We start from the raw sequence: 21,881 nt of genomic DNA on the forward strand, positions 1-21,881 counted from the left end.
AAAGCGTGCAACTTTTGATCTCAGGGTCATGAGTTCAAGCCCCATGATGGGCATGGAGCCTACTAAAAATTTTGAAGAAATATAAAAAAATTAGAAAACATATATAAACCATTTAAGAAATCTTATATCACCCATAATTGTACCTGAGAGTCTAGCATTGTTAACAATATATTCTTCCCAAATTTTCAAACATGTAAGTAAATATGAGGCTAGTTTTTAAATATTTACAATGTTATGAACATCTATATCATATTCTAAAACTTCTAAAATTGACATTTTTGTAATACTAAAGTAATACAGAATTATGACACAAAGATATAGAAACAATGGAGAATTACAAAAATTGAGAATGTGAAAACTTCTGACATTCACTACCCATAAGTACAAACCCTGAAATAATCCAAACTAAATGTTTACTTAACCAATCACAAATAAACAGGCAAATGTTTATGATTTGTTTCCATAATGGGGGTCATAAAATTTATATTATCCTGCAGATGTATTTTTTTCTTCTTGAGAATACAGTTATCTTTCCTTATTTATACTGACAGTTGTAGTATATTCTTTTCAGTTGCTATGTACTGTTTCGGTGAGTGGATATTCCATAATTTACCCAAGTAATTGTCTCTCATTGTACATTTAGATTTTTTTTCCTTTTTAATTGCAAAAGCCAATGTGGTTAATATTAGGAAAAGTTTTTTTTAAAACATTTTATTTATTTATTTGACAGAGAGAGACACAGCGAGAGAGGGAACATAAGCAGGGGGAGTGGGAGAGGGAGAGCAGGCTTCCCGCGGAGCAGGGAGCCCGTTGCGGGGCTTGATCCCAGGACCCTGGGATTATGACCTGAGCCGAAGGCAGACGCTTAACGACTGAGCCTCCCAGGCGCTCTAGGAAAAGTTTTTACTAAGTAAACTGTTGCAATTAGGATTTCTAGGTCAGGGGCGCCTGGATGGCTCAGTAGGTTAAGCTGGTTAAGCGCCTGCCTTCGGCTGGGGTCATGATCCCAGAGTCCTGGAATAGAGCCCCGCATCGGGCTCCCTGCTCCGCGGGAGGCCTGCTTCTCCCTCTCCCAACCCCCCTGCTTGTGTTCCCTCTCTCGCTGTGTCTCTGTCAAATAAATAAATAAAATCTTAAAAAAAAAAAAAAAAAGAATTTCTAGGTCAAAGAGAATGAAAAATTTAAATTGACTGAGGTTGCCTTCTAAAAAGGGAGTAGCTACTTAAATCCTCTAAGATTAAACCTCCTCCCACGCCTAAATAATAATAAAATTTTAAAGTGTGCTCTCTCTTAAAAATTTGGGAACTATGCAAAGTATAATAAATTATCTCGTGGGGCGCCTGGGTGACTCAGTTGGTTGAGCGACTGCCTTCGGCTCAGGTCGTGATCCTGGAGTCCCTGGATCGAGTCCCTGGATCGAGTCCCGCATCGGGCTCCCTGCTCAGCGGGGAGCCTGCTTCTCCCTCTGACCCTCCCCCCTCTCATGTGCTCTCTCTCATTCTCTCTCTTTCAAATAAATAAATAAAATCTTTAAAAAAAAATAAAATAAATTATCTCGTAATTTCATATTCTCCAAAATCACAGGGTCATCTTAATTTATTTTTGGAAGGAAAACATACATTCCACCTTCACTCCATCCCTTCTCCACTGGAGATAGTAGCTGTGTACCCACTCCCACGGGGGGATTAGCATTTCTTTACGAAGCTCCACCCTATTGGCTTCACCCCTTCTATGGCGGTCTTCCTTCTATTTTATTTTATTTTTTTTTATTTATTTATTTGACAGAGAGAATGAGAGAGAGAGCACATGAGAGGGGGGAGGGTCAGAGGGAGAAGCAGGCTCCCCGCCGAGCAGGGAGCCCGATGCGGGACTCGATCCCAGGACTCCAGGATCATGACCTGAGCCGAAGGCAGTCGCTCAACCGACTGAGCCACCCAGGCGCCCCTTCTTTCTTTTTTTTTTTAATAAAGATTTTATTTATTTATTTGAGAGAGAATGAGATAGAGAGAGAGCATGAGAGGGGGGAGGGTCAGAGGGAGAAGCAGGCTCCCCGCCGAGCAGGGAGCCCGACGCGGGACTCGATCCCGGGACTCCAGGATCACGACCCGAGCCGAAGGCAGTCGCTCAACCAACTGAGCCACCCAGGCGCCCTGGCGGTCTTCCTTCTAAACGACAGGGGCCTTACCCACTCCACACACAGCCACCCTCTCCCTAAACCTAAGGCGTTAGGCGACCACTGCTCCTGTCCACTCTGTGACGGCTGCCTCTGCAGCGACGTCTCCGCTTCTTCTTTCCCCAAGCCGGCCTTGGCCTGAGCCCATCCCAGCCGTACGGACACCTGCCCTCCTCTAAGATGGCCGCGCCCACGGTGCTCCAGCCTGACGTCTGCGCTCGGCAGGGCACAGAGGGCGTCGCCACCTCTCTTCCCTCGGCGGATAAATGTGCTCGGTGGCCTTAGGTAGACACCGACCGCTGAAGTCCCGCCCAGGTGGCACGGCTTTGTTGACCACCCCTCGCAACACTGAGGTGGCCAGTACCGGGTCCGACCTCCCCACACAGCCAGGACGGCCCCTCCCATCAGAACGGCCGGGGTGGGCGTGGCCGTCGGGTCGTAGAGCGGAGCCCGCCGCCCGAGCTCCGAAATCCCGTAACGCTCCCAGGTCCTCGCGGGAGTCGCTGGCCGGGCGGTTCCGAGTCGCTAGGTACCGCGAGGAGGGGCGCTCCGAGAGAAGTGGCTCCGGAAATGGGTGGCTTTGCGTCGCTGCCAGCGGCGTCTGCAGAGGTTCGGGTTCGGGTGAGTCGGGTTCTCGGTTTAGCTCTCGGCCTGTGGGGCCCGTGAAACGGGAGCCTGTGTGAGGAACCGCAGTTGGGATTTTATTCGGATTCAGTCCCTGAGGAATCTGAGGGGAGGGGGGGCCCTGGGAGTCAGTGATTTCGAGTCTGAAGAAATCTCGACCGAGAGGCCGACTCTGTTAGGGGGTGAGGTCCACGTGGGTCGCTCGGCCTGTGGGACCCGGCGGTTGAGAAGTGGGGTGGAAGGTATACCCGTGAGCGCCCGTCTCGTCCGGCTTCCGTGGGTTGGAGACGTCCCTGTTGGTTGTTGGGGCTTGTTTGTGGGTTAGTGTGGCGTTAATAGAGGGCTCACTCCCGGAGACGCCTGGTGGGTGCTGTCAGTGTGCGAGGAGGTCCAGGGCCCCTAGAAAATCGGGAGGTTCAGGCTCAAACCTTGAATGCCGGGAACAGACCTAAAGGCTGCATTTAATCCAGTTTTTTTTTTTTTAAAGATTTATTTATTTATTTGACAGAGAGAGACACAGCGAGAGAGGGAACGCAAGCAGGGGGAGTGGGAGAGGGAGAAGCAGGCCTCCTGCTGAGCAGGGAGCCCGACGCGGGGCTCGATCCCAGGACCCCGGGACCATGACCCGAGCCGAAGGCAGGCGCTTGCATTTAATCCAATTAGTCCAAACGCAGTTCGCTCCTTCCAGTCCGTCCTCACGGACCGTACTGAAAACTTTGTCTCCCAGCATCACCACTCTTCTCACTGTCCCCACAAAATTAAGTGTGTTCGGAGTGAGCTGGTGATATATTGACTATTAAAGATGTAGCTTTTGTTTTGATTGCCTTCAAGTTTACTATACTTTTGGATATTTCCTTTTAGGGTCATTATAAGTGAATGCATCTCCTTTACTCTACATTCTGTTCCATAGTGAGAACCTTTTTTTCCCCCCCCACGTTTAGGATCATCTGTATAAACATAAGGAAAAATTAATTGTGTCATGTAATTTCTCATCCTCAACGTATTTGCATAGGAGATGATATTTATACATTTTTAATCATTGCAATAAATACCAATACAGGTTGGTGAACCAGACCATGGTGTCTGAGTCAAACATATTAATTTAAGTAATAATAAAATATTCAATTATAATTTTAGTTTTACTGAGGTTTAATTTACATACCATAAAAATTCACCAGGTGTAAGTATTTACATGTCAGTGATTTTTTAAAAAGATTTTATTTATTTATTTATTTATTTATTTATTTATTTATTTATTTATTTGTGTGAGAGAGAGCACAATCCAGGAGCTGCAGGCAGAGGGAGAAGCAGGCTCCCCGCTGAGCAGGGAGCCCGATGCGGGGCTTGATCCCAGGACCCTGGGATCATGATCTGAGCCAAAGGCAGATGTTTAACCTACTGAGCCACTCAGGCATCCCTACATTTCAGTGATTTTTTTTTTTTTTAAGATTTTATTTATTTCTTTGACAGAGAGAGACACAGCGAGAGAGGGAACACAAGCAGGGGGAGTGGGAGAGGGAGAAGCAGGCTTCCCGCCAAGCAGGGAGCCCGATGGGGGGCTCGATCCCAGGACCCTGGGATCATGACCTGAGCTGAAGGCAGACGCTTAACGACTGAGCCACCCAGGCGCCCCCATTTCAGTGATTTTTAACTGAGTTTCTAGAATTGTGCAACCATGAGTACAATCCAGTTTCAAGACAATCCAAGTTTAAAAGATTTCCATCACCTGGAAAAGTTTTCTTGGCCCTCTGTGCACTCAGTGTCCACTCCTACCCCCAGCCACACACCACCCTGATTATCTTCTAGAATCTATTAATTTGCAGTTTCTAGGCATTTCATATAAACAGAATCATATATATAGTCTTTTGTTGTTGCCTTTTTTCATTAGCATTATATTTTGGGCTACATTATAATTATCACTAGGTTTTCCCCTTTTTTCCAAGTGATTTATCGAGGTAAAATTGACACACAATAAGCTACAGATATTTAAATCAATCATACCAATTGGTAAATTTGACATATGTACTCATGAAAGTGTTACCACCATGAAAATCATGAACATACCCCTCACCACTGAATTTTCTTTGTGCCCGTTTTTAATCCATCCCTCTCATATTTCCCCTTCCCTCCCCAAGCAACCACTGTCCTGTAGGTTAGTTTATGTATTTAAGTTTTATTGAAATGGACTCTCAGAGGATATACTCGTTTTTATTACAATTTGATTCAGCATTAGTATTTCAAGATAACATTCTTGTGTGTATCAGTAGTTCCTTTTTCTCCTTTTTGTTGCTTTGTATTCCATGTGGGCTTATCAGTTCATTCTGTAGAGTTTATTAATTCACCTGTTAACAGGCAATTGTTTTTCCAATTTTTAGCTCTTACAAATAAAGCTCTCAAAAAAAACCCCACTCATGTTCAAGTCTATATTTATGTTTATGTTTTTCTTTCTCTTGGGTAAATCTCTAGGAGTTGAATGGCTAAATCATATGGTAGGTGTTATGTTTAACTTCTTTAGAAACTGCTGAACTGTTTCCCCAGGTGGCTGCACTCTGTAGTCACAAGAGAAGCGGATAATTGTTCTGTGTCTCCATGTTTTTGCCAACACTTTGTATTGTCATTCTTTTTGATTTTAGGTATTCTAATGGGTGTGGAGCAGTACCTTGTGGTTTTAATTTGTATTTACCTAATTATGGCTAATGATGTTAAATATCTTGTCATGTGCTTATTTGCCATCCATATATCTTCCTTGGTGAAGTAATTGTCCAAGTCTTTTATGCTTTTCTGTTGTCTTTTCTTGTTAATTTTTGAGAATTCATTATACATTCTGGATACAAGACTTTCCTTTACCAGTTATATGCTTTGCAAAGATTTTCTCCCAGTCTTTGGCTTGCCTTTCAACATTCTCTTAACGATGTGTTTTGAAGAGCAGAAGGATTTAGTTTTTATGAAGTACAGGACATGAACTTTTCTTTTTTTTTAGATTTTATTTATTTATTTGAGAGAGAGAATGAGATAGAGAGAGCATGAGAGTGGGGAGGGTCAGAGGGAGAAGCAGACTCCCTGCCGAGCAGGGAGCCTGATGTGGGACTCGATCCCAGGACTCCAGGATCATGACCTGAGCCAAAGGCAGTCGCTTAACCAACTGAGCCACCCAGGTGCCCCCATTTCTTCTATTTTAAAAATATTCCCAAAAAATTTAAAAAATAAAAATAAAAATAAAAAATGTCTATTCTGACACGAATACTACCCTGTCTTGATTACTCGGTTTTGATAAAAATTCTTATAATCAGGTAGTGCAAACTCACCAACCCTGTTCTTTTTTTTTTCTCTTAAGATTTTATTTATATATTTATTTTAGAGAGCAGGGGGAGGGGCAAAAGGAGAGGAAGAGAGAATATCTCAGGCTGACTCCAAGCTGAGTGTGGAACGAGACACCGGGTTCAATCCCAGGACCCCGAGTTCACGACCTGAGCCGAAACCCAAGAGTTGGATGGTCAACCAACTGAGCCACTCATGCACCCCAGCCTTGTTCTTTTTTACAGTTGTTTTAGTTTTTCTAGACCTTTTGCATTTCTATGTGAATTTAAGAATCAGGTTGTCAGTTTATACAGAAAAGCCTCCTGGAATTATGATTGAGATTTGTGACTCTAGACCAAATCTGGAGAATGGTCTATTTGGTTCATTTCAAAAAATGGTCCATTTTCTGACATGGACAAAGTGTATCTTTCCATTTATTTAAGTCTTAAAAAATTTCTGTGATACAGTTTTCAAAAGGTGTTTTAAATTTTTGGTAATCTTTTTCCATAAGTATTTCACATTTTTAAAGTCATTTTCACCTTTTCTTTTATCATCATTTTATTTACTTATTTATTTTTTTGTTTCAAGTTTTTATTTAAAATCTGGTTAGTTAACATATAGTGTAATATTGGTTGCAGGAGTAGAATTTAGTGATTCATCACTTATATAATATATTAACATCTAGTGCTAATCACAAGTGCCCTCAATACCAGTCATTCATTGAGCCCATCCCCCACTTACCCCCTTCCATCAACCTTCAGTTTGTTCTCTATAGTTCTGTTTTGTTTTGTTTTTAAGATTTTATTTATTTGTTTTGACAGCGAGAGAGCGAACACAAGCAGGGGGAGTGGGAGAAGGAGAAGCAGGCTTCCCGCCGAGCAGGGAGCCCAATGTCGGGCCCGATCCCAGGACCCTGGGATCATGACCTGAGCCAAAGGCAGACGCTTAACGACTGAGCCACCCAGGCACCCCTATTCTCTATAGTTAAAAGAGTCTCTTAGGGTTTGCCTCCCTCTCTTCCCCTCCCTTCTCCTGTGTTCATCTGTTTTGTTTCTTAAATTACACATGAGTGAAACCATACAGTATTTGTCTTCCTCTGACTTGTTTCAGTTAGCATAATATACTCTAGCTCCATCCACATCATTGCAAAAAGCAGGATTTCATTCTTTTTGATGGCTGAGTAATACTCCACACCACATCTTTATCCATTCATCAGTCGATGGACATTTGGGCTCTTTCCATAATTTGGCTATTGTTGATAACACTGCTGTTAATATTGGGGTGCATGTGTCCCTTGAATCAGTATTTTTGTATCCTTTGGGTAAATACCTAATAGTGCAATTGCTGGGTTGTAGGGTGGTTCTATTTTTGATTTTTTGAGGAACCTCCAAACTGTTCTCCAGAGTGGCTGCACCAATTTGCATTCCCACGAACAGTGTAAGAGAGTTCCCCTTTCTCCGCCTCCTTGCCAAAATGTGTTGTTTCCTGTGTTGTTAATTTTAGCCATTCTGACGGGTATGAGGTAATATGTCATTGTAGTTTGTTTTTTTTTTTTTAAAGATTTATTTATTTATTTGAGAGAGCGAGAATGAGAGAGAGAGAGAGTACATGAGAGGGGGGAGGGTCAGAGGGAGAAGCAGACTCGCTGCTGAGCAGGGAGCCCGATGCGGGACTCGATCCCGGGACTCCAGGATCATGACCTGAGCCGAAGGCAGTCACTTAACCAACTGAGCCACCCAGGCGCCCCTGTCATTGTAGTTTTGATTTGTATTTCCCTGATAATGATATTGAGCATCCTTTCATGTGTCTGTTAGTCATTTGTAGGTCTTCTTTGGAAAAATGTCTATTCATGTCTTCTGCCCATTTTTTTTTAATTAAAAAAATTTTTTTAATTAAGTTTTTCATTAATTTATTTTTTAAAATTAACATATGATGTATTATTTGTTTCAGGGGTACAGGTCTGTGATTGATCAGTCTTACACAATTCACAACGCTCACCATAGCACATACCCTCCCCTCTTCTGCCCATTTCTTAACTGGATTATTTGTTTTTTTGGGTGTTGAGTTTGATAAGTTCTTTATAGATTTTGGATACTAACCCTTTATCAGATATGTCATTTGCAAATATCTTCTCCCATTCCATAGGCTGCTTTTTAGTTTTTGTTGATTGTTTCCTTTGCTGGATAGAACCTATTTTTTTTTTTTTAAGATTTTATTTATTTATTTGACAGAGAGAGTGAGAACAGGAACACAAGCGGGGGGAGTGGGAGAGGGAGAAGCACACTCTCGCTGAGCAGGGAGCCTGATGTGGAACTCGATCTCAGGACCCTGGGATCATGACCTGAGCCGAAGGCAGACGCTTAACGACTGAGCCACCCAGGCGCCCCTTGGTAGAACCTTTTTTTTTTTTTTTTTTTAAGATTTTTATTTATTTGTCAGAGAGAGCACAAGCAGGGGGAGCAGCAGAGGGAGAGGGAGAAGCAGGCTCCTCACTGAGCACGGAGCCTGATGTGGGACTCGATCCCAGGACCCTGGGATCATGACCTGAGCCGAAGGCAGACACTTAACGACTGAGCCACCCAGGCGTCCCAATGGTAGAACCTTTTTATCTTGATGAAGTCCCAATAGTCATTTTTGCTTTTGTTTCCCTTGCCTCCAGAGACATGTCTAGTAAGTTGCTACGGCCAATGTCAAAGAGGTCGCTGCCTGTGTTCTTCTCTAGGATTTTGATGGTTTCTTGTCTCACATTTAGGTCTTTCATCCATTTTGAATTTATTTTTGTGTATGGTGTAAGAAAGTGGTCCAGTAGTATTTCACATGTTTTGATAGTATTGTAAATTGTATTTTTAAAAACTAAATGGCCTAATAGAGTGAGTTGGGAAATACTCTCTTCTCTTCGGCATTATTCCTGAATGATCCATTGGATGTATATTATGCCTTTTATTTATCAAGTCACAGTTGTTGGAATTGTTTTCAGTTTGAGACTATTATGAGAATTGCTCTATACATTCAGGTACAAACTGGAAATGTTCATTTCTCTTTGTTAAGTTCCCCTGAGCAGAATGGTTGGCTCGTAGGGCAAGTATATGTTTAACGTTTTACAAAGTTTTCAAAGTGCGTGTACGAGTTTACATTTCTGCCATCAGTGTATGAGAGTTTCAGTTTCTCCACATTCTCATCAACATTTGGAATTATTAGTCTTTTTGATTATAGTCATTCTTGTTGGTGTATAGTAGAATTTCATCATCATCTTAATTTCCCCAGTGACAAATAATGTTGATCATCTTTTCATGTGCTATAATAGACATTAATATGTCTTCTGTAGTGTAATGTCTATTTAAGTCTTTTCTCATTCTCTAAGTGAGTTGTTTGCCTTCCAAATTATTAAGTTTTTTACGTTATTTGTATATTCTACATAGTAGTCCTTTATCAGATATATGATTTGCAAATATTTTCTCCCCAAATATAGCTTACTTTTTCCTTTTGCTTTATAAAGTCTTTTGATGTGCAAAATTTAGTACAAGTCCAATTATCAGTTCTTTTATGGTTCACTGGTTTAGTGACATGTCTAAGAATTCTTTGCCTAAGCCACAGTCATGAGAAATGTCTCCTATGTTTTCTGCAAAATAGTGTGTGTATATGTATGTGTGTATAGATGTAGATGTAGATGATGACTTTGTTTTTTAGAGCAGTTTTAAATTCCCAGCAACATTGAGCGGGAAGTGTGCAGAGACTGCTTGTGTATACCCTACTCCCCTACACATGCAACCTTCCTCACTGTCAACATCCTGCACCAGAGTGGTGTGTTTGTTACAATTACCATATCGACATGTTATCACCCAAAGTGTATAACTTACATTGGTGTAGGGTTCTCTCTTGGTATTGTTCATTCTGTGGGTTTTGACAATGTATAATGATATGTGTCCTCATTTAGTATGTTACAGGTTGGTTTCACTGTTCTAAAACTCCTCTGGTTTCTGCCTATTTATCTTTCCTCTCCCCAACTCCTAGCTACCACTGATCTTTTTTCTGTCTCCTTAGTTTTGCCTTTTCCAGACTGTCATATGGTTGGAGTCCTACAATATGTAGCCTTTTCCAATTGGCTTCTTTCACTTAATAATATGCATTTAAGTTTCCTCCTTTTCTTTTCATGGCTTGATAGCTCATTTCTTTTTAGTGCTGAATAATATTCCATTCTCTGGATGGATAAAGCTGCTATAAACCTCCATTATCAGGTTTCAGCTCCTTTTGTCAAATAACAAGGGAAGTGTTGGATCATATGGTAAGAGTATGTTAGTTTTGTAAGAAGCTGCCAAACTATCTTCTAAAGTGGTTGAATCATTTTGCATTCCCACCAGCAATAAATGAGAGTTCCTTTTGCTGCACATCCTTGCCAGCATTTGGTGGTGTCAGTGTTTTGAATTTTGGCTATTCTAATAGGTGTGTAATGGTATCTCATAGTTGTATTTTAATTTGTAATTCCCTCATTATATATGATGTTGAGCAGCCTTTCATATGCTTATTTGCTATCTGTGTATCTTCCTTGGTGAGGTGTCAGTTTGGGGCTTTTGCCCATTTTTTAATTGGGTTGTCTTTTCTTACTGTGTTTTAAGAGTTCTTTGTGTATTTTGGATGTTTATCATATATGTCTGTTGCAAATATTTTATCTAGTCTGTAGCTTGTCTTCTCATTCTCTTGAGATAGTTTATATTTCTAGCTGTTACATTGAAATTTATTATCTTTTTTTTGAGAGAGAGCACCCATGTGTGCGAGGGGTGGGGGAGGGACAAAGGGAGAGGGAGAAAGAGACTCTTAAGCGGGCTCCACACCCAGCATGGAGCCCCACGCAGGACTTGATCTCACAACCCTGAGATCACAACCTGAGCTGAAATTAAGAGTTGGACGCTTAACCAGCTGAGCCACCCAGCCAACCAAATTGGCATTCCTGGGCTAAATCCCCCTTAGTCACTGTCTGTAATCCTAGATTTTTTTATGTTATCCTAGATTTGTTTTGCTAATATGTGTTTTTTTCCCTTTAAATTCTAGTTTGTTGACATACAGTTCAATATTGGTTTCAGGAGTAGAGTTCAATGATTCATCCTTTACATATAACACCCAGTGCTCATCATAACAAGTGCCCTCCTTGATACCCATCACCTATCTGTCCCATCCCCCACCCTCCTCCCTCCATCAACTGTTCTCTAGTTGAGTCTCTCATGATTTGTTACCCTCTCTCTTTTTTTTGCCCTCTCATGTGTTGTTGTTTTTTTTTTAAGATTTTATTTATTTATTTGACAGAGACAGCGAGAGAGGGAACACAAGCAGGGGGAGTGGGAGAGGGAGAAGCAGGCTTCCCGCTGAGCTGGGAGCCCGATGCAGGGCTCGATCCCAGGACCCCAGGATCATGACCTGAGCCGAAGGCAGATGCTTAACAACTGAGCCACCCAGGCGCCCCCCCCCCCATGTGTTCATCCATTTTGTTTTCTTAAATTCCACATATGGGTGAAATCATACTGTATTTGTCTTTCTCTGATTGACTTATTTCGCTTATTGTTTTGGTAATATGTTAACAATTTTTCACCTATATTCATGAAAGAGATTGGTCTGTAATTTTCTTCTTCTGTGATGCCTTTGGCTTTGGTATTTTGGTGATAGTGACATCATAGAAGGAATACATCTGGGCCTAAGCTTTTCTTTGTGAGACTTTTGTTTTGTTTTTGTTTCTTAAGTAGGCTCCATGCCCAGCATGGAGCGCAAAGTGGGTCTAGGAGATCAAGACCTGATCGCTTAACCAACTGAGCTACCCAGGCGCCCCTGTGAGACAGTTTTTAATTACTAATTCAGTTTCTTTTTATATGTCTATTTGGGTTTTTTGGAACTGTTCTTCTGTCAGTTTTGTTATTTGTCTCTTTCCAGGCGTTTATCCATTTCATCTAAGTAATACTTATTTTTAATCCATGGTTACTCAGAAATGTGCTAATTAATTTCCAAATATTTGTGTATTTCCTGAATTTCATTCTGAAGCAGATATCTAATTCAATTCTGTTGTGGCTGGAAAATATATTTTAAATTTATTGACATTTGTCTTCTATCTTAAATTACGGTCTTTCCTGGAGAACGTTTCATGTACCTTTGAAGAAAATGCATATTTTGTTCCTGTTGAGTATGGCATCAAATAACTGTCAGTTGATTATGGTGTTGAAGTCCTAAGTATCTCTGCTGGTTTTCTTTTCTTTTTTCTTTTTTTTTTTTAATTATTGACAGTGGGATTTTGAAACTTTCACCTATTATTGTTGAATTTTCTATTTCTCTCTTTAATTCAGTTTTTGTTTGTATTTTGTGATTCTGCCATTAGGTGTATATAGATTTATAATTTAGCTTCCTCATTTGTATACCTTTTCTATCATTATTGCCAACCAGAGAAAACCCATATAAGCCTTGGCGCCAGAGTTTTTATTGGAGTTAATGAACACAGACATGACTGACTGCCTGTATGGCTGACCTTAGTCTCCTCCAGCCCCTGCAGAGGCCCGGCTGATACCACGTGGTCCAAGGCCCTTCACCATAAATCACTTTATTAGAATAGACTGCCTTGCATTGCCCAAGCCTCCCAGGTGAGCAGAGACACTTTTATCAGGCAGGATATTCCAAGAACTTAGACGTTTCCTCCTAGAAACTAAGGGCAAAAGCCAAACCTCTGTTGGGCAAGGTTAATCATTTAGTGCATCAAGTGGATAAGACAGTCCTTATGATTTGCTTGGGACATTAGTCTTCACACTGAAGTGTGTGTACCCATGGAGCATATAAAGACTTCCAAAGCAGTGCATGAGCATACATGCTTTTTATTTTATTTTATTTTTTAAGATTTTATTTATTTATCTGACAGAGACACAGCGAGAGAGGGAACACGAGCAGGGGGAGTGGGAGAGGGAGAAGCAGGCTTCCTGCCGAGCAGGGAGCCCGATGCGGGTCTTGATCCCAGGACCCTGGGATCATGACCTGAGCCGAAGGCAGACGCTTAACGACTGAGCTACCCAGGCACCCCACACATGCTTTTTAAAGACACAGTGTCTAAGCTTTGCGCAGTGGCAGTATTGTAGCTGATGAGGTTTATCCGAGGCGCGATTATTACTAATTAAAGACACAATGTCCAGATCTTTGGAACCTCCCATATGTCGTAAATGGATGTGCTTGATAATCCACCTGCCTCTGAGGCATCATGCTCTGCTGCCTTTGCTTTCCCACCTCCCCTTTAATACCCATGCCACTTCTTCTTCAGAGGAAAGGCATACCTTTCACTCATTTAGAACCCTGCTTTACTGCCCTAGAGTGTGAAAGCCTCGGAACAGTTGGAAATATTGAGGTCCTCTAAGGTAAGTGCATAGCAGCAGTGATAACACCTAGGCCCAGAGGAAAAGTATACTCAAATTCAGTTTGCTCTTCAGCCCACAGGTCCCAGGTCCCCAAGAGCAAGAGTGATCAAGTGAAGGAATGAAGGAAGAAAAAAAAGGTACTTGGACTTGGATATCATTATTTCTAGGGACAACTTCAAGCAGACACCAAGCTTTCTGTCTCTAAGAACTTTGTGGCAGATGCAGAAGAGACGAAAGAAAGAATCCATGTTACTGTTTTGTGAGCACGGAAGAAAATGAGCAAGGACCAGGTGATTTTTGTTTGTTACGTTTTTCCTATGCTTTCTGACAGATTTGTGGTGACCTGAGAAAAATCAGTTCAACCTTTTAGTATAATTGGATTCTGGGGAGAAATTAACTTAGATTCTAAATTCAAAAGCAGAGCAAAGTGAAATCAGGAATATATTACTCAGAGGGGTCATCCTGAAGGATTAACATTGGAACACAGTGTGTGACTGGTGCATCCTGTGGGTTTCGGTAGCTGTCACTTTGAGTCTGATATCTCTAACAAACATCATAACCAAAGAGACATGAAAAGCTATGTGATGTGCACGGACTCTGTGGGGAAGGCAGACCAGTTTCTTGGGGGATTCAGTAGTTTATGCCACTTAGGTCTCCTGAAATTTCTTTGGTGGATTTCCTTGGAGGGCATCAGTGAGGTGTATTCTCACCTGCAGCCTTCTGGTAAGTGGGAAAGCAGATTTCTATAGCTGTCTCTTACAGAGGTCCTCCTCTGGGAATATGTCAAGCAGAGGTCAGTGGGTACAGTTCTTCAGGGCACCATAGTCTGGTGATCCAGGGACCCAACTTTATGGCAGTCTGGAATAAAACCACTGAAATGGCGTAGGAAAATGAAGATTGTATGACTTTCAAATGGTCCCCCATGAACAGGTAGTTGAAGTGGTGTTTGAGTACAGATTTGGCAGTAGTAGTAGTTGAGAAAGTGTTTTTCTCTATTAAGGGTTTGGGTTGTTGGCATCCATGGGGTTTGATTTAAAACTTTCACTCCATCTGAGAAAGTGGGGTATTTTTCCTTGTGTTTAAATTACCTTCCTATTTGTGTTTTTTTTTTTTTTTTTTTAAGATTTTATTTATTTACTTGACAGAGAGAGACACAGCGAGAGAGGAAACACAAGCAGGGGGAGTGGCAGAGGGAGAAGCAGGCTCCCCGCAGAGCAGGGAGCCCGATGCGGGACTCGATCCCAGGACCCTGGGATCATGACCTGAGCTGAAGGCAGTCGCTTAACCAACTGAGCCACCCAGGCGCCCCCCTATTTGTGTTTTTATTTTATTTTGTTTTTACCTTTTTTCTCTTATGTACACAGGTGACTCATGGTAAGAGAGTGCCTCTTAATCCCCTGGTGTAGCATTAACAAATACCTGGTAGTGCATACTTCTTATATGTATCTGTTTGTGCATTTACATACCTAAATGTATATATCTATCATGCTTTATATGAATGGAACAATACTCCAAACAACACACATAACTATAAGGGGCTTGCTATTAGTTGAAGTACCACAGGCCTAGTACCAGTTGAGCATCTAAAAGAAAGATGACTGCACTGGACTGAAGCATAGTAGCTGTGCAGCTATGGAAAAGTCCATGAGTTCGGGGCGCCTGGGTGGCTCAGTCGGTTAAGCATCCAACTCTTGATTTTGGCTAAGGTCATGATCTCAGGATCGTGAGATTGAGCCCTGTGTCAGGCTCTGTGCTGAGTGGGAGCCTGCTTAACATTCTCTCTCTCCCTCTCCTTCTACCCTCCCCCGCCCTTGGCTCAAGCACACGCACACTCTCTCTTTAAAAAAAAAGAAAAAAAGTCCATGAGTTCATAGTCATACTCAAAAAACAAAGAAACAAAAATCTTTGGAGTTTGATGGGAACAAAATATTTGATTTTTGAAGTGATAAATAACACAGTAACACATATGTTCAGAGGTTCACTCTGAATTTAATAGAGTTAGTGTGAAATAGTACAGACTTCGTTGATAGCAGCTTAATACTCCTTGACCCTTGGGACACCTGGGTGGCTCAGTCGGTTAAGCGTCTGCCTTCAGCTCAGGTCATGATACCAGGGTCCTGGGATCGAGTCCCATATTGGGCTCCCTGCTCTGCAGGGAGCCTGCTTCTCCCTCTGCCTCTCTCTCTCTCTCTCATGAATAAATAAATAAAATCTTTAAAAAAAAAAAAATACTCCTTGACCCTTACACTCATGTATGAATCACCTCTCCAGAGTGAGCCACAGTTATTTTCATGTACATCCTCCAAACTCTTTTAAGTGTGTTGGCATTCTCTTCCTGTTGGACCTATAAGCCAACTTTCTTCTTTTTCACCTGACACGATGAACTTCAGATGTTGTGTGAGTAATAATTAAATAATTCACTTATTGATGAATAGTTAGATATTTTTGTTATTACAAACCATGAGAATGAACTGCCTTGTTAATGGCTTTTCATGAAATTGTATCAGTGTTTGTTCAGAGTAGCTACAGAGAAATCAACTGTGGGGTGTGGTCATTTCACATTTTGATGTTCCAGCTCATGGTCAGTGTGGTATCATGTTTAAAAGTGTAGGTTTTGCAGCCAGTTGCCAGCCATGTGACTGCATTCTTCAGTTAGCCATCACGCCCCTTTTCTCATGTGTAGAATGGGGTTAATGACAATGGCACTTACATCATAAGGTAGGGTCTAAATTGCGGTTCAGGTCATGATCCTGGAGTCCTGGGATCGAGTCCCGCATCGGGCTCCCTGCTCGGCAGGGAGTCTGCTTCTCCCTCTGACCCTCCCCCTCTTATGCTCTCTCAATCTCATTCTCTCTCTCAAATAAATAAAATCTTTAAAAAATAAAATAAAATGAATTAATCTAGACAAAGCATCTAGAAGAGTGCCTGGTTGATAGAAAGCGTTATGTAAGAACATCCAGTGCTCCTCAGCTTGCCAACACTTGTTATTATGTTATCAAATTGCATATTTTCCACGGTCTGTATGAACCAATATTCTTTTGCCTTATTTTATTTTGCATTTTCCCAATCACTTGTGAGGTTCAGATTCTTGTCCCTTTGTTGCTTTTTTGGATTATTTCTTCTGTGATATGTGGTCTTCATTCTTGGCTCATTTTAAAAATTGTTTTTTGTCGGGCGCCTGAGTGGCTCAGTTGGTTAAGCGACTGCCTTCAGCTCAGGTCATGATCCTGGAGTCCCGGGATCGAGTCCCACATCGGGCTGCCTGCTTGGCAGGGAGTCTGCTTCTCCCTCTGACCCTCCCCCATCTCATGCTCTCTCTGTCTCTATCTCATTCTCTCTCTCAAATAAATAAAATCTTTTAAAAAAAAAATTATTTTTTGTCTTACTGATTTGTAATTGTTTATCTTGTGATATATTGATCTTTTATATGTTAGTTATTTTTCTAGAATCTTGTCTTTTCGCTTTTCTTAATATCTTTTTCCATGCAAAAGTTTTATTTTTGATTCAAATTAAAATTTGTTAGCCTTTTCTTTGTTTTTTACTTGTGCCATAAACATTCCATATTTTCTTCTATTCTTCCATAAGTTCTTTCTTTAAAAGCTTATGTCTTATATTCATTATCTGTTGGTGTTGTGGCATAATAACATACACATATATATCTGCCTAATACATAGTCTTTTACCCTGGTTCCTGCTAATATTTAGTCTTTTACCCTGGTTCCTGACACAGAGTTTTCTAAAACTCTTATAATTTCCTTGGTGATAGGAGTGTCTGTCACAGAGCTCCTAAATCCCTTGGAATTTTCTGGGTGATAGGACCGTCTTTTGTTCTAATTAAGTGACTCTTGGTGTGGGCCCCTGGATGTCTTCTGTGGGGGCTGGTCTCTAGAAAGATCAAGTCATGATTAGAAGCTTGGAACTTGCAGCCCTGCCCCCATCCTCCAGAGTGGGGAGAAGGACTGGATAATGAATTAGTAATCGATTATTAGATCATGTCCATGAAATGAAGTCCCCATAAAATCCCGAAAGTACAGGGTTCGGAGAGTTTCTGGATTGGTGAACACATCTACATGCTCGGAGGGTGTAGCATACCCCAACTCCACAGGGACAGAAGCTTGTGGGTTCAGGACCTTCCAGACCTTGCACGAGGTACCTCTTCATCTGGTTCATTTGTATCCTTTATAATGTCCTTTACTATATAATAAACCAGTAAATGTAAGTAAGTGTTTCTCTGAGTTCTTTGAGCTGTTCTAGCAAATGACTGAATCCAAGGAGAAGGTTGTTGAATCCAAGGAGAAGATTGTGGGAACCTCTGATTTGTAGCCAATTCCGACTGTGTTACCTGGAGACTCCTTCCAGGCGGGCAAGCAAGCATGGCTTACCTAGTCTGTCTTGTTTTTACCCACAATACTTTTGATACCAAACGAGGTTTTTTCCTCCTGACACCAAATATGTGATCTCTTTCAACACCACCTCTCCAGATTGACATTGGACTCTCTGACACTGACTACCTGCAGTTAGCATCAGATTACACAGGTTTAAGAGTGCAGACCTGCAAGAAAGCCACCACTTGGGATTCCAATCTCAAGTCTTGGTCTCCTGTACTGACTGACGGGCTCTAAATCATGGTTTCTACGGTCCCTTTCTCAGGACAGAGTATGGGGGTGTGCCACCCTTCCAGCAGCATGATGTGCTCACCAACTTGGAAGTTTGCTGAACCTGTGGTTTTGGGGGCTTTATGGAGGTTTCATGGCTTAGGTATGATTGATTAAATCATTGAACATTGGTGATTGAACTCAGGAGGTGGGGCTAAGTTCCAACCCTGTAATCATGTAGTTTTGTTTCCCTGGTGACCAGCCCCCATCCCGTGGCTGTGTGAGGGCTTGGGTTACCAGTCATCTCATTAGCACACAAAAGACACTCATCACTGTGGAGATCCTAAGCATTTTAGGAGTTCCTTGTAGTAACTGGGGCCAAAAGCCAAATATTTGTTTTTTGTCATATCGCTGCTGGGTACTTTGTTTCACAGTCACTCATGAGCCTGTAAGCAAGGTGTAAGCCAGGGTGGCATCTGATCTGGAGGCTCGGGTGGGGAAGGATGCACTTCTAAGCTCACTTACTGGGTTGTTGGTGGGATTCATTTCCAGAAGGGCTGATCAAGTGAGATCCTCAGTTCCTACCTGTCTGCTCATGTAAGATTCTTATTTATTAGTTCCTTGCTACATGGGCCTTCCCTACATGCCACTTGTTTCATCAAAGTCATGAAAGGACAGATTCTGTTAGCAAGATGGAAGTCACCAACGGAGCCACCTAGGCTCCTCATTTCTACTAAAATGTGTATAAGAAAATATATATAGGGGTACCTGGGGAGGGGGGCTCAGTTGGTTGAGTGTCTGCCTTTGGCTTGGGTCATGATCCCCGGGTCCTGGGATGGAGCCCCACATCGGGCTCCCTGCTTGGCAGGAGGCCTGCTTCTCTCTCTCTCTCTGCCTGCCGCTCCCCCTTCTTGTGCTGTCTCCCTCAACCTCTCTGTTAAATAAATAAAATCTTTAAAAAGAAAAAAAAAAAAAGAAAAAAGTATATATAGATGAGGCTATATGGTGATTAGGACAGCCTCCCTCATGCTTCTTCCATATTAACAAAAGTAATTCACATCATATTAAATAGGACCGTGTTATTACAGGAATCACTGACACTGGAGGATGTGGCCGTGGACTTCACCTGGGAGGAGTGGCAGCTCCTGGCCCCCGCCCAGAAGGACCTGTACCGGGACGTGATGTTGGAGAACTATAGCAACCTGGTGTCAGTGGGTGAGGACAGCTTTCTATGTCACTTAGAGGTGCTCAGTCACTGGCTTTTCCTCTATCACTCGATCAAAGCTTTGCAATCACTGTGGTCTTCCGAGGAGTCCCTTATCTTGGCCCTAAACAAAGGGGTATAATCTTTTCTATCCTGAGAGAGAACTTTTAACTACTTTGCATGTGAGAAATCGCTTTGTCTCTAAAATGTAATATTTTCCCATCTCAACTTACTATACCCCAAGTCACTGCATCTAAGTCTTTTGTCATTTCTCACGAACAGGGTGTCAGGCTACCAAACCAGATGCATTGTCCAAGTTGGAATACAGAGATGAACCATGGATAACAGAGGATGAAATACAGAATAGAACCCATCTGGGTGAGTGAGTACCAGCAAGAGGAGTGGCTGAAGAAGTTTTATTCTAGTCTTTAAGAGAAGGTGTCACAGCTGTGAGGGTGTCTGAGGATACCTAATCAGCTCCTCCCCATATTCCTTTCCCCAGATAAGAACTCTTTTTCTTTTGTGCGTATTTAGCTCTAAATATACTCCTTACCTCTTCTTGGATCTGATATTTATTTCATTTTAAATCTTTATAATTTTCTTTTAAAATTATATAGTCAAAACAATAAAGAGCCACCCCCACCACATCATCTTTAAAACACTTTTATTCTATACCATCCTTGTGAGAGAATTTGTTGTTCCCTTTTTTCCCTAGGATTCGGGAAGCTTGATAGTCATCTGCAAGAGCACTCTCAAAACCACAGATTTCTGAAGAGCACACAACAATACGGGGAACAGAGTACATTTAGAAATGCTGTTCATTTGAGCAAAATACATTTTGCCATAACGCAAAATCATGTGTTTGATTTATGTAGAAAAGCTTTGAAATCAAGTTTGAGTTTAGTTAACGAGAAGAGAGGATATGAAACAAAGAAGGCTGTTGAGTTTAATGGAGAAGAAAAATCTTTTCTGCATGGTAATCATGAACATTTGTATTCTGGAATTGAATTCCCTGAAAGTGCAAAATATATCAGCACTAAATTCCAAGACTTTAAGCATCAGAGGACTCTCAAAATAGAGAAACCCCACACATGCATCGAAGGTGAGAAAACCTGCATCAGGAAGTCTCGGCTTATTTACCATGAGAGAGGTCATAGAGGTGAGAAACCCCATGAGTGTGATCCATGTGGGAATTCCTTCTCCAGAAATGCCATGTTCGCTAAACATCAGAAAACTCATACACAAGACAAAGTCTGTATAACTAGTGAATACAGAAAAGGCTCTAGTGTGAAGAGCAGTCTCACTTTGCCTCAGCAAACCCAAACAGCAGAGAAATCCTACACATGCAGTGAGTGTGGAAAAGGCTTCACCATGAAACGCTATCTGATTGCACATCAGCGAACTCATAGTGGAGAGAAACCTTATGTGTGCAGTGAATGTGGAAAAGGCTTCACTGTGAAGAGCAATCTCATTGTGCATCAGCGAACTCATACAGGGGAGAAACCCTATATATGCACTGAATGCGGAAAAGGCTTCACCATGAAGCGCTATCTTGTTGTACATCAGCGAACGCATACTGGAGAGAAACCCTATATATGTAGCGAGTGTGGAAAAGGCTTCACAGTGAAGAGTAATCTCATCGTACATCAGCGATCTCATACTGGGGAAAAATCTTACGTGTGCAGTGAATGTGGAAAAGGCTTCACCACAAAGCGCACCCTCATTATACATCAGCGAACTCACACAGGAGAGAAATCTTACTTATGTAATGAATGTGGAAAAGGCTTCACCACAAAGCGCACCCTCACTATACATCAGCGGACTCACACAGGAGAGAAACCCTATGAATGCAATGAGTGTGGTAAAGCCTTCAGCCAGAAGATATGCCTCATACAACATGAGAGATGTCATACAGGAAAGACTCCCTTTGTGTGTACTGAGTGTGGAAAATCCTATTCTCACAAATACGGTCTCATTACCCATCAGAGAATTCACACGGGAGAGAAACCCTATGAGTGCAATGAATGTGGAAAAGCCTTCACCACAAAGTCAGTACTCAATGTCCATCAAAGAACTCATACAGGCGAGAGACCATATGGATGCAGCGATTGTGAGAAAGCCTTCTCCCACTTGTCAAACCTTGTTAAACATAAGAAAATGCACACAAGAGAAATGGGTAGATTCAGTCAAGTTGTAAATTCCTTTAACACAGAGTCGCAGCTCATTACTTATTAGTGAACTCCTGCAGAACAGAAGCCCTATGAATGTGATGACTGTGGAAACGCCTTCTGTGGCAACCGAGACTTCATTAAACATCAGTGTTTCCAGCAGATTGGAATGTAATCATGGTACTGCTGGCTGTTGATGTGTGTCCTGCGGAGATTAAAAACTTGTCTAGGAGGTAAATCTGGTGGCTACGGTGAATGTGTTGTAGTGCCTTCAGTGATCCTTACCTCATATTTTCTGTCAGTGAAAACATGTTGGGAAAACTCTTGATACATTCAATGTGGAAATGCCTTGAGCAAAACTTTCTAGCTTCATTATACTCTGAAAAGTGTATACTGAGATAAATTCTGTGAATGCAGAAACTAGAAAGGCCTTCAGGGGGAAGGTAGA

At 41.8% G+C, this 21,881-nt stretch overlaps 1 protein-coding gene and 1 pseudogene across 1 annotated transcript; both read left to right on the plus strand.

The window, feature by feature from the left end:
• The first annotated feature begins 2,539 nt into the window (after window positions 1-2,539).
• Window positions 2,540-21,671, plus strand: LOC123856094 (zinc finger protein 614). The gene is made up of 5 exons (XM_045892223.3): window positions 2,540-2,794; window positions 13,540-13,757; window positions 19,150-19,276; window positions 19,548-19,643; window positions 19,981-21,671. The coding sequence occupies exons 2-5, from the start codon at window positions 13,743-13,745 to the stop codon at window positions 21,498-21,500; spliced, it is 1,758 nt and encodes a 585-aa protein (XP_045748179.1). The 5' UTR covers window positions 2,540-2,794; window positions 13,540-13,742; the 3' UTR covers window positions 21,501-21,671.
• On the plus strand, window positions 13,169-13,281 carry LOC123856279 (U4 spliceosomal RNA; annotated as a pseudogene).
• Window positions 21,672-21,881: the final 210 nt, after the last annotated feature.

The sequence above is a fragment of the Mirounga angustirostris genome, unplaced genomic scaffold (genome assembly GCF_029215605.1).
Source record: "Mirounga angustirostris isolate CCGP_5_RB_7025 unplaced genomic scaffold, mMirAng1.0.hap1 SCAF_16, whole genome shotgun sequence".
Taxonomy (NCBI): Eukaryota; Metazoa; Chordata; class Mammalia; order Carnivora; family Phocidae; genus Mirounga; species Mirounga angustirostris.